This window comes from Anser anser (genome assembly GCF_964211835.1).
Source record: "Anser anser genome assembly, chromosome: 14".
Lineage (NCBI taxonomy): Eukaryota > Metazoa > Chordata > Aves > Anseriformes > Anatidae > Anser > Anser anser.
This window is the reverse complement of record NC_139735.1, coordinates 6,659,019-6,672,112: the sequence shown is the minus strand read 5'-3', so window position 1 is coordinate 6,672,112 and position 13,094 is coordinate 6,659,019. Positions and strand designations below refer to the sequence as shown.

The following is a 13,094-nucleotide window of genomic DNA, read 5'->3' as shown; positions in this document are numbered from 1 at the left end:
AGGACAGTTCTTTTGCTTCTGGATGATTAAAAATACACAGTCCTGGTTTAGGAGTGTAAAATCTTACAGCAATTCAAGGGGGAGCTCAGCAGGGACTCAAAAGAGAGAACTAGTGAGAGGTACTGAGCAAATTGCACATCAGGCTGACAAAGTCCCCTACACTACACCAGCTTTTGCACTTATTTGATTTCAAAGAGCTTAGCTTTCTGATTCTCAAAAGACACCCATGCACTTTGAAACTTTGTTGTAGTTGTTGTTTTAGAGAAATTCAGTAAAGAATCAAGAATTAATCAGTAGATAAATGATCTATTGTGACACAGCCATCGTCCTTGTATCATACACTTCTTTGGCTCAGAAAGTACATTTGCAGAATAGTTTTCATTCAGGAAGAAATAAGTATTCATAAGAATTCATGTAAACTTAATCCTGGAGGCACCGAATATGTTTTTGAAACAATATGGTCTTCAGAAAAATTCTCCAAACAAGGCTATCTAAAACATGGGATCAGATTCCAGTATTCTCAAACCTCCAATCAGCCCCTTTTGTCAACCCTCAGTGAAAATTTTGTATGTACTTTGACACAACGCTCCCTTACAAAACAGAAGTGGGAAAAAATATTTTGATATCACTAAGAAGAGCAGTTAAAATCCTATGTCAGGTATCAGAAGAAAAAAATACAATATTTTAAAAAAGGTTGAAACAGTATAGTTGTCTAATTCCACATGCATGACTACAAAAACAGGTTGGCTTTCTATAGATCACTCTGTTTCCAAGTATTCGCTGTCGTAGAAAACAGAGAATAAAAATAAGCAGGGATATGAAAAATAAAATTGTGATGGATTTTTTTTTCCTGCTTGTGGATTATAACTGTGTAGTATTAATATATTTTTTTTGTGTGTCTGATTTCCCACCCTCTGACAAATGCAAGCATCTTGCAGCAAGCTTCTCATCCTATATCTCAGATTCCCAGCTCTCCAAATCCCACGTTTCCTATTCTGTGAGCGCATCTGTTACAGGAGCTGATGCAAGTAGCCAGAACCTCTTTTCTTACTCTATAATCTAATGCACTTAGTGAGCCAATGAATATGTGCGAAAGGAGGGGCTTTCTGGCTTAGGGACTCCTCGCAGGGGAACAGCTGTTCCGACGGCAAACACGCAACCGAAGCCAGGCAAGCACACTCACTCACATCTCTCGGTGGCTTTGTGCATCTAGGTCTGGCAAGACAACCCCTCCCCCCCCCCCGCAAAAAAAAGTGAGTGAACTAGCACAGGGAAACTCAAAGAAGACTGGCTTGCAGTGGTGGAGCATTTCAGAAGGCCGGTGATGGCCTGGACCAGCAATACCTCCTGGTTTAACCACCTGGCTCTGCATGAAGAACGCTTCAGGAGGTACCTGAACAGCACCGAGGATTACTTAGCCTTCCTATGTGGGCCCAAAAGGAGCCACCTCTTCTTGCCCATGGCTTTGGTGTACACCTTGATCTTCGTTGTTGGGGTGGTGGGTAACTTCCTAGTTTGCCTGGTAATCCTTAAGCACCGGAACATGAAGACACCAACCAATTACTACCTCTTCAGCCTCGCTGTCTCAGACCTGCTTGTGCTGCTTTTCGGGATGCCCCTGGAAGTCTACGAGATGTGGAGCAACTACCCCTTCTTGTTCGGGCCCATTGGCTGCTATTTCAAGACAGCGCTCTTTGAAACAGTGTGCTTCGCCTCCATCCTCAGTGTGACCACGGTCAGCGTGGAGAGATACGTTGCCATCCTCCATCCCTTCCGTGCCAAGCTGAAGAGCACCCGCAAGCGTGCCCTGAGGACCATCGTGGTGCTCTGGGTCCTCTCTGTCGTCTTCGCCCTCCCCAACACGGGCACCCATGGCATCATGCTGCAGTATTTCCCCAACGGCACCCTGGTCCCTGGCTCTGCTACCTGCACCGTAGTCATGCCCATGTGGATCTACAACTGCATCGTCCAGATCACGTCCTTTCTCTTCTATGTGCTGCCCATGGGGGTCATAAGTGTGCTGTACTATCTGATGGGGCTAAGAGTAAGTCCTGCTCTGACTGTGCTCAGTGTTTCTTTACCTCTTGCTTCTGTGTTTGTGTGAGTCTTTTAAATTATTTCCCTTTTTTTCTTGTCCATCTGTTTTCCCCAAAAAGCAAAAGTATTTCAAACCCCTAGAAATATTGGATTTTACCCCTTCTTTGCTGTTATCCTACTCTCAAATGAATGTAGCTATGGCTTGCAGTAATTTACCCTGATCTTTTTAAAAAAATTACCATCACTGCTGCTTGCATTTGAACGTTACTTAAATATCCTACTCTGTAGATTGATTCCAGCCTCTCAGAGATTTACAACTTTGTGGTAGAGACTAGAAATTGACCAAAAGGAAAATGTGAAAAGAATAAAAGGAGTAGGCCGCTGATTGAATCTTGTATATTTTCTGTTTTCCCTCTTCTTTTGACTACAGAGTTTCTATTACGCTGCTTTATTTTTCTCCTTCCCTGGAGAGGGTGATAATATTCACTTGTTAAAACTCACAAAGCTGTCATGAACTGAAATGCTACCTTATTGCTGCAGCTAGCAATTTCAGCAGTCTTTTCTTTATGTAACTAAGGCACAGTTTCACCAGTGATTGATGCTACCTTAGAGTTCGCATTCGTGCTCTCTTCAGAAAGTGGGACTAGTTTTATCAAGTATTATTATTTAAATACAGGGATAAAACAAACAGTATCACAGTATTATTAACCTACGTACCTAAGTAGCCCAGCAATGCACTGCAAATCATAGCGAGTCCATGGCGTTTTCTTTTTAATTCTCTTACAGTAAGTGCATTTTGAAAATATAAAGCCTATCTCACTACACTGAATATAATTTAGAGTTTAAAAAGCTGTGTGTGATCATAGAGCAAGAAAGGGGTGCAATATGCTTGGAGAAACAGATTAACTTACCAAGTAACGTGCAAGAAATTCAACCAGTTCTGTGTTAGTTCATATATCATTTTGTTGTGCTGGCTGATATTTACGGTTATCTGAAACTGTAGAAAAACAATTTTTCCCTACTTGGGAAAAACCACAAGGATTAACTTCCAGAAGTCTATAGCACACAGATCTTTGAAGCAATGAATGGGTTAAATTATTGCAATATCACAGTTCAGTAGCTATTGCAGGCTTTTTGCATAGGTTCATTGTTTCTTTGATGAAAATTTTGCAAAATAAGACCTCTGTGTGTGTGTGCTGAAATTAGTAGCTGTTTAAAAAAAAAGAAAAAAAAAGAAAAAAAAAAAAAAGAGGAACCCCCAAACAAATAAAAAGAAGTATGAAAACTGCTATAACTTCTATTTGTGGCACAAGAAATTCTTAATCCCCACCCCAGAAGAGAAGCTGGGTGCCAAACAAGGCCTGCTACCTGGGAATTTCTGTATAGTCACAGATTTGTTTAAGTTGTCTTTCCTGAGGTCGGCAATACTTATTGTTTATACCTCTGCTTTTCTGTATATCCAATTGCTACTTCCAAATTTAAACGGTGCCCATCCCTGATATACCTGCATTGCATTCCAAGTCGTGCTAGGCAATTTTCTTTTCTTTTTTTTCTTTTTTTCTTTTTCTTTTTCTTTTTCTTTTTCTTTTTCTTTTTCTTTTTCTTTTTCTTTTTCTTTTTCTTTTTCTTTTTCTTTTTCTTTTTCTTTTTCTTTTTCTTTTTCTTTTTCTTTCTCTTTCTCTTTCTCTTTCTCTTTCTCTTTCTCTTTCTCTTTCTCTTTCTCTTTTTTCTTTTTTCTTTTTTCTTTTTTTTTTCTTTTTTCTTTTTTCTTTTTTTTTTGTTTCCAACAGACATAATAGAAGAATGATGTGTGTATATAATTTTCAAGAGAAGACACTTTTTATCTACTCACAGTTGATGAAATCTCTGAAGCTTCAGCAACACTCCAGAATCTCCTGAGTGCCCTGTATTGCTCTTAGACTGTAGTGCAAAAGCTCAGAGTTGATCCAAAGGTTGTACAACAGCTCCAATTTGGCAAACAGCGGCATGACCTTTAGCAAGCTTTGTAGAAAGGGAATTTTCTTGACAAAGTTTCTTTTTCAAGCTTTGCCAGTGCTCAGGAGTGAGCGCCTCAGGATGCAATACAGAAGGAGGCATGCGTGACATGTTAAGCAGCTATGAGAGGGCAACAAATGTGTCATATGCCAGCTCTTCTTTTTCAGTGAGATCATGGGGAAGTGGCTCCATGGAGAAGCTAATCCCAGTGGTGCTGATGGAGGAGATGGGTTTGCATTGCCTGAGCAGCAGTCTGTGCTGCAGCAGGATTTGGGGCAGGGGCCTGGACCCTTTCCTTCAAGCTGACTTCTAAAAGGAGACAGGAATGGGGGCCTATCTCTGGCAGTCTAATAATCATATTAGAGTTATCTAGGATTTTTTACAGTCAGTGGAGAGTGTGGAGAGCCCAAGACATATTTATCCCACCTACACAAGTTATCTATGAAGGGGGTCTAGGTAACCAGGTGCAACCAGACTGACCTCACCTAGACAAAGTTTTCCTGAGTCTAACACTTCCCTTGGTGCCACTTGCCCTGGGTAACACATTGGGCACATTAAAAACTTTATGTTAACTGTCTTTGAATTCAGACAACTTATACTCGAGTGTAGAATTCATCTTGATTTTCTCATCAGACTCTATCTTGCCTCCCTCTCACGCCCCCATAAAATACTCAGTTGTTAAACCCAGGATCAGCTGTGGACAGTGGCTGCCTTTGGCAAATTCATGCAGAGCCCAGCACAGCTGTGGAGGGGTCTGTCCGCTGTCCATGGAGGTCGTTCTGCACACCTTGTGCCCGCTGACACGTTTTCCTTTGCAATGGGGGACAGCTAAGAGTGCGGCAATGGCAGCTCAGCAGATGGGTGGCGGTGGCCAAATCACTCGGGATTTGCATGCCTTAGCACAAGCCATGTGGATTTTAAACACCAAATTTTCCATCAGCTGGAGCAAACATTTGATCACTGTTTGTGTCAGGTCACATAACTTACAGAGAAAGTTTGTCCTGCTTCTGCTGAGTTGCCTCACTGTGTTTGCCTGGGGATAGGTGAGGCCCTAATTTCACTCTGCCTTGTGATTTCGAGCATGAAACGCTGTAGCTAATTACGATGTGGGGGAAAAAACTAATTTTCAGCTTGTTGCTTCAGACACTTTTAATTCTCTTGCAGTGAAGGGGCAGCATTCATCTCCAGGCAATCCTATCTAGTCTCACGCATCTGCAGGGATGTAAAACCATTATCTTGGCAGGACTTCTTCTGTCATACCCTTGGCATGGACTGAAGCTACAATCCTTGTCATAAACTCATTTCTTCTTCTTCTTCTTTTTTCTTTGCCATAACTCATTATTTTCTCAAATTGCAATTGCTGAGTTATTCTTACCAGTTACACCCCCATGTGTTATTGCTTGAGGCTAAAGAGGAACCTTAAAACAACATCAAAATGACAGGAGAAAGGTAAAAAATAAAGATACACGTCTCAGTTTTATTACAGCATCAGAGAACTGTATTCAATGAGGCTTTGGAATATTCCTGGAATAAATTACTGTGGGGACTGAAAACCACTGAAAGGAAGCTAAGGATTTTAATCAATCTGAGCAGATATTTATCACTAGACGTGTTACAAATCAGCTGATTTTATTCCTCAAGCAACAGTGGCTATGACTTAGTCTCAAAAGGTTATAATGTAAAACACAGGAAGCTGAAATGCACTATAACTGAATATAATTCAATTTGTATGTGTTTCTCCTTTATTGGTTTTCTGAATAAAGAGAGCACTGAAAGAAAGTCTCTTTGATCAGGGTTACAATTACTTAACAACAGCTATATATATATATATATATATATATATGTATATACAGTTAATCAAAAAACAGGAAAATCACTGTACAAAATGTGGAAGAAAATAGTACAACTAGCATGTTTTCATAAGAGTTTTGCAAGTCCAGATTAGTTTTTATCTTTTCCCTTATTCCTGATATTCTTTCCCATGTAATTTAAAGATTTTTTGCAATTTCTCTCTGTTGAAAAAGGCATTACTCTGAAGTTGTTGGATAATCAGCAGTTCTCACTTCAAGAAGCTGGACGCAATTATGCAGTCTCTATAGATGACTCCTTTTATAATCAAAGCAAAAAAAGTGTTTTTGTCCTGATTATCTTGGCACGGTCTCTTCATCAGCAAAGCATCAGTGCTCTCACCTTAAGCATATTGGGGAAGCATTTTTTTTTTTTTAGAAGTCCAGGGAAAACTGGTTGAAAAGAATAAAATAATAAAATAAAATAAATAAAAATAAAATAAAATAAAATAAAATAAAAATAAATAAATAAAATAAAATAAAATAAAATAAATGTATTTGAGCATAGTGTGTTTGAATCTGTGTACATCATGTGCACTGTCTGTTTGCAATAGAGCATATATGGGTTTTGTTCATCAGATGGACTGAATATCAATTAGTCCAAACACTCAGGGCATGAAACGAACTCCCTTGAACTCTACACAATTTTTTCCAGTGATTACAGCTGTGTTTCACTGAGGCCTCTCTGGGGTATTTTTTTGGATCATTGCTTTGTGCTTAATTGTGGGGAACCCTTTCAGGAAAATAAACAAACAACCAATATTTTGCTAGAAGACAAAATAATGTTGAAATTGAACACAAACTGTGAACCAAATATTGACTCATTGAGAAAGGACGAGTGGGGAATGGAAATCTTAATTTGCTGTTAGTATGCAGTCTCAGATACATAAGTCTGCTGATCGTTATGAATCTAAGGCTTCAATGCTCAGTATAGACTAAAACTGAATTTTAAACAAAGATTTCTTTCAATGAGTCCCGAGCTGCCTTAAATTTTGCCTTCTTAAACTCAAACTACAGCTATATCAAAAGCAACATGTGTGGTGGAGTTGTCATCTCCTATCTAAGCTCTTCTTCTGCTTCCCTCCTTTTGCCAGTTGAAAGGAGACAAATCTCTGGAAGTGGAGGAAATGTCTGTGAATGTCCAGAGGCCATCCAGAAAATCAGTCACCAAGATGCTGTGTAAGTAGTGGTGCCTTCTGTGTTCTGTTTACTATGGCTAAGAGCGTGCGCGTAAATCTCATATAGTTGAGGAATGTATATATAAAAATATTTTTGAAGTTAATTCCTAAACTAACACTTTAGTGAAATAGTGACCAGGTCCAAGCATTGTATCCAGGAGTTAGGAGTAGCTGTGAAGGCTGACAGTCAAAAGATTCAAAGGCAAATCTTTGTCCTTACCACACCGCCTTAAGTTTTATCCCTCATTCCAAAACTGGCTCTTGCAGCCCTCTTTCTCAGGGTGAAAACAACGTCTCTTGTGCTGCCCTGGCTCCCAGGAGCTACGTTTCATGTGTTTGTAATGCATCACACCAGAGGCTCTGCTCATGAAAAAGAAGGTCCTGTCAAGCCATGCTTGTCACCTGCTACCAACTTCACCATGAAAACCTTCCCAAGAAAAAGTAGGACCCAGGCAGACTGGATCGTTATGCAGCACTCTGGAGAGCTGGTGCTGCAGCTACCCTGAAAGCACTCACAACGCTTCATAATTTAGGGCTGTCTTTAAGACGAAGTAAACCTTGTTACCGAGATGATGTTTATGCTGGAAAAGTAAATCACCTTCAATATTTCATCCAACAGCATTACTCTTTTAAGCAGCTTAAGTCACCTTCTGAGCTAGGAAACTCTGCTCTGAGATCAGCCTGATTTTCTGTGCCCCATGACCACAACCACAGATGTTCACAGGACCCATCTGGAACAGGTTAGCAAGAGTCCTTAATGGAGTCACCAGAGGCCTCGCTGTGCATGGAAGCAAACTTTTTTCTTTCATGCTGTTTCCTCCAGCTTTCTGAACTGGCTCTGCTCTGTGAACCCTGTCCTTACACAGCTGACTGGTTTTTCTTCTCCCTTTTCTCTGCGCTAGTTGTCCTCGTGATGGTTTTTGCCGTCTGCTGGGCCCCGTTCCATATCGATCGGCTCTTCTTCAGCTTTGTGGTGGAATGGACTGAGCCTCTGGCTAATATATTCAACTTAATTCACGTGGTGTCAGGTAAGGCTCTCTTCTTCCTCTTGCATGGGGATGGCAAAAATGTATTTGTGAGTGTTTTATTTGATGGAGTCATCTATTTTTTGGTGACATGAGGCATGCATAAAAGGTTTCTTGAATTTGGTAGCCAGCGATGATAATTGTCTCTCAGATTGGATGCAAATTTCTGCAACTTTCAAGATGTTGTCCAGTACAGCTGTGTGAATATTCATTAAGGAAAAAAAATTAAAAGAAAGGATATTATGTATCATTACCAGCTGTTTTTATTTCTTGGAAGTGCTCAGAAATGAATGCTGTTGTCATTCAGCTGCTTCTAATGAATACACAGCAGCAGGCATCATCCTCCAGAGGGGCTCTCAAGCTAACAGGAAACCTTATTAACGGTAAGGCAACAGACTTACCTGCTACCCAGAGCTGGGTGATGTAACCAAGAATTTATGGCCCAGCCAACCATCAAATGAGGGCTTTTTCAAGGAGGAATCTTATTTTCAGTATGCCACGGGAAAACACCGAATACGGCCATTCTGCAGCTCAGACAGCTCCAATCTCGTGCAATTGTCCTGGGGTGTTGCAAGGAATTAGCTCCCCTCGGCTGGAAGTTATCTTCTGGCAGCTCTGACGGGGCACCAGCCGTGCAAATCCCGCTGGGGGATGAGGGCTGGAGGCAGGTCGGTGCAGCTCAGAGGAGCTGGATCCTGAACAGCTGGAGATAGCGGGCTGCAGCTGATGCTGCCTACCTCTGTCCCCTCCCTGAGAGCTGCAGGGCCTGAGCTGGCCTTGGCGAGACATGCCTCTGCCTCTGCCTGGGTGCTGGCTGTCCGGATGCGCTGTTGCCCAGCCCTGGTGGAGCAGCACTGGCAATGATGAGATTTTCCTCTTCTGGCTTTGTTCCACCCACAAACGAGGCCTCTCTCTGTCCATTCCCCCACCCCTGTTCTCCCAGGTGTTTTCTTCTACCTGAGCTCTGCCGTGAACCCCATCATCTACAACCTGCTGTCTCAGCGCTTCAGGCTGGCTTTTCTCAGCGTCATCTCTCCTCGCTGCAGGCACTGGGCCCCTAAGCACCCCACCAGCCAGATTCCTGCCCAGCAGAGCATCTTTGTGATTGAGGACCACAACCTCGCAGACTCTGCTGAAGACACAAGTGTCCCTGGCACCCACAGGACCTCTGTCAGCAGTTCTCAACTCTCCACCGGCCTGTGACTTGCCGCGCTGTGACCCACGCGAGAGGGAAGTTGAAGAAAACGACTTCTGGAAATAACAAGAGGAGACAGTCCTAAAAGACCAATTTCAGAAAGAAGAGCTCACAGACTGTGTCTCAGAGAATGAATGAATGAATAAATGAATGAGGAGACTGTAATTAGTAGGTTATTGTGAGGCATTGTATTACCCTCAAGCTAATAGGAGGGCTGGAAATCTCAGCTCACTGTCTGCAAGCTCTGCCAGCAGAGACCTACTTTACAAAAGCAGCACACACTCCCAATGCTGCCAGCACACGAGACACAGCTTATCCAAACCTTACCAAATGGCCTTTTTGTGTACCAGCCTGAACGTCAGTTTTTACTCAACTTGAACTGGGGCAGCTTTCTGGACAAGCCTTGTCTGCCCACTTCTGGCTTTAGGGAAGCCATTCTCATTTCTCTCGCCCGTGATCTTGAGATGTGTCTGTTGCAAACCTCTCGTGGCAATATGATCAAGTGGACACGAATGAGCCCTGAGCTGAGCTGGTAAACCTCAGACACCAGCACCAGCAGTCACTATTTCTAGGCCAGAAGAATGAGGAACCTAAAGTTACACAAAGCAAACTTTTGCTTTCTGAGCTAGGTAAAGGTTGGGGTGGAGGATGGTGAGTGATGCCTTGCACAGCTTTGTCAAAAAAATGCCCTCTAGTGGGTTATTTTAAAAAAGTCTCAAAGTCTCTGCTGTACCTCCTTGCACTATGGCTGACAATATTCACACAGCACTGAACTGGCATGTGCATGCCACAAATCTGTCTGTATTACTGGAGGCTGAGGATATTCCCTTGTCCAAAATGAAGCTAGCAGAGGATAACTTCCCAGGGAACCTCAAAGGTCTGCAGCCTCTGCTGGTTTATCCTGCGCATCAGATGGTTTTATTTTTGTCCATCTATCTGCGCTGAGTCTGACCACGTACTGGTAGGTCCCTGTATGCCCCTGCCCTGCAGTTCGCAGCAGTTTCTTGTGTTTCTGGCTGATGAGTCTCCAGGGTGAGGCGAGACCTGGAGGTCTAATAGCTGGAGTCCCCTTTTCCTGCAGCTCAAGGGGAATTTCAGCCCCTGTCTTCTGCCAGACCCATTTCACCAGCTGCATTCTTGAGAAACAACCGAGGAGAAGGTAGCAGATACACACAGGGCCCTGGAGAGAAAAGACAAACCCTGCTCCCTGAAGACACAGCTGAAACACTTTGCCACCCCCATGTGGACACTCCAGTGATATCAGTGGCATTTACATCTGTAACCGGTCTCGCATTATCATTTTTCCCTCTACCACCCCATAAGGTGCATTTTCCCCCCAGCCATGCCTGGCTGCCTGCATGCTGCTGAGGCCCTGGCTCTCCCAGTTTGCTCAGGGTGCGGTGCTCCCAGCGAGGGGCTGGGACCACCAGGGCAGAGGCTTTGTGGGATTTCCCCCTCACCCTGTACATCACCCCTGTAACTCCCTGGCTGACCCCAGAGGGTTCTGCTCCCATCCCAGCTGTGAGCCACAGAAAACACAGCTTCCCCTCTGCTGTCCTAGACACCCAAACCAGAGAAGAGAGAGTCTAGTTTGACATGCACACCCCCCATATGATAGAGACATTCCTCTGCGAGGTTCTGCGGCTCTTTGAATACATCTTACTCATTTAGGACCAGATTGTGACCTGTACTGGGGCACAGATCTGTCCGTGAGTGCTGCCACCCTCTGCGATTCTATGATTCTATCTTAAATGCATCTCTGACCTGCAGGTGAGCACACAGACCTGAAGGCAAGCTTGGGATGTGGAGCTGCAGGGTGATGACAATGTCTGATCTTAAACAAAATGGCCACACTTTTGTTCCTAAGTAAGACAGAAGGCTCTGGGAGGAAGAGGAAGAATTGGGGATAAAACATATGCATGGAGAGGAAATTTTTGAAAAAGAAATACTGAGAATCAGATGGTCAGGAACTTACCTTCAGTTTTGAATAAACTAGCATAAAAGACTTCTTTTTGTCCTATAAGGAGTTTTTAGCACATTTAATTTGGCATCAGTCAAAAGAGGTCACAGCGGTAACCACGGATTATTGAGCTTTTTCTGGCCAAAAACCAAAAGCAAAACTGAAACCATTTAGTCTTGCATCAAGCCAAACATTGTTTGAAGATGTTACTGACATGTCAAAATTCTGCTAAATTCTATTTAAAAATAAAATAAAGGCAGTGAATAAAATGCGTGCTGGTTTGAGGTTGAATGCCCTGAGCTAGCACAGCTCGGTACCCAACTCATTCCTGAGGGAGGATTCCTAAAGGGCAGTCAATGCGCTTTGTCCCTAACGTGTATTCAATGTCCACTGGAGGCTTTTCTTCCCAAAAGGTCAGTGCTTGAGTGTGTTATTTATCACTCTGCTCTGTTATTTACCTGTCTGAATTTTGGAAGCTGGTCACAAACACGAAAATAATGGGAAGATGGATAGATATGTCATGAAAGCCCAGGATACTCCTCTATTTGTACATTTAGTTGCTTTCATTGCCAAGTGCTGAAAAATGCTGGTAAATTGTCAAGACCAACAACTCACTTTCCCCCAAAGTAGTCTGGTATGATGAAAATATATTTATTTGAAATCAAGCGTGACTTCCTAGGTGGAATTATCTATTGATTTATTTCTCTGCCTCGCTTTCGCTCTGGGAAACATGCGAGTGTGTGAGAAGAAATTGTAGAGTGCAGGGGCAATGCTCCAGCACTGTGAACAAACCATGGACAGTTGGAAATGGGTTGCAAGGAAGCTCTTAGAGAAGAATTGCCTGCATTGCTGATGAGTGGTACTCAGATCTAATGCCAAGTTCAGTACTGAAAAAAAAACATCATGACAGTGAGAAGACAATTCTGTTAAGTTTATATGAAGAGTTTTTGGAAACTGCCGTGTTTTCAAGTGTTTAAACCATGGCTTGTCAGTAAAACTAAACATACACTTCAGCTGCAGGGTTGGTTATATGCATCCGTGTAACATGAAAATAAACTTACTGAAGTCTCTCTTCCTATGTCTAGTCTATCCTCCAACAGTCCTTATGTCTCTTGTTTCTCCTTCTGATTTTACATGAGTAGCAAAAGATGGAGATTTCCACAAAGTAGCAAATATATAGCAAATTGCTGGGCCATAGCATTTCCGCATCAGATGGAAATTAAACTAGGGAAAATCATAGTTACAAAAATAGAAAAAATAATCCGGAGTTTTACTTTCTATAATTAACTGAGGAGGAAAAATAGGAAAGGACAATGAATTAAACAACATTCTCACAAGAATTAAAATCTGGTTTTAGAATTTGGTCCAAGCTGATGTAATGATGGCAAAAGTCCTTCAGAGGGAGCTGGGGGATAAAAGAGGTTTGAAAGAGCTTCTGCAGAGAATTCCCCAGTTTGGGCCTTGCAGATTTCACTGTCCAGGAAAATAAACACTTTTTGGGTTGTTGGGGGCCAGCATGCACTGTGAGGACTCCCACACAAAAAGACAGTGACTATCTTGTGCATAATTCAGGACCAATTTGCCTGAATTAAATAATAATAATAATAATAATAAAAGAATTTACTATGTGTAAAATAGGCATGGACCCAAGTGTAAGAATTTCATCTGTATAGTCAAGGGTTGTTAATTTTCTTCCACATTTCCTTTGCTTTCACATTTGGCTAGTCACTAGCCTGCTGTTGCCCCAGACACAACTCATTTACCATCAGAAGTGGAAGACTGGCTGTTACTGTCTAGACTTTGTGCAGCACTGGAAAGTTGCAGCTGTTGTTTTTAAGGGAAGTTATCTTAAATCCA

General features: G+C 42.3%; 1 protein-coding gene across 1 annotated transcript; it reads left to right on the top strand.

Annotated features, from left to right (window-relative positions):
- Window positions 1–1,067: 1,067 nt before the first annotated feature.
- NMUR2 (neuromedin U receptor 2) lies at window positions 1,068–12,815 on the top strand. Its single transcript, XM_083799099.1, has 4 exons — window positions 1,068–2,044; window positions 6,974–7,058; window positions 7,960–8,085; window positions 9,026–12,815. Exons 1-4 carry the CDS (start codon window positions 1,325–1,327, stop codon window positions 9,283–9,285), a joined length of 1,191 nt encoding a protein of 396 aa, XP_083655225.1. The 5' UTR covers window positions 1,068–1,324; the 3' UTR covers window positions 9,286–12,815.
- The last annotated feature ends 279 nt before the right edge of the window (window positions 12,816–13,094 follow it).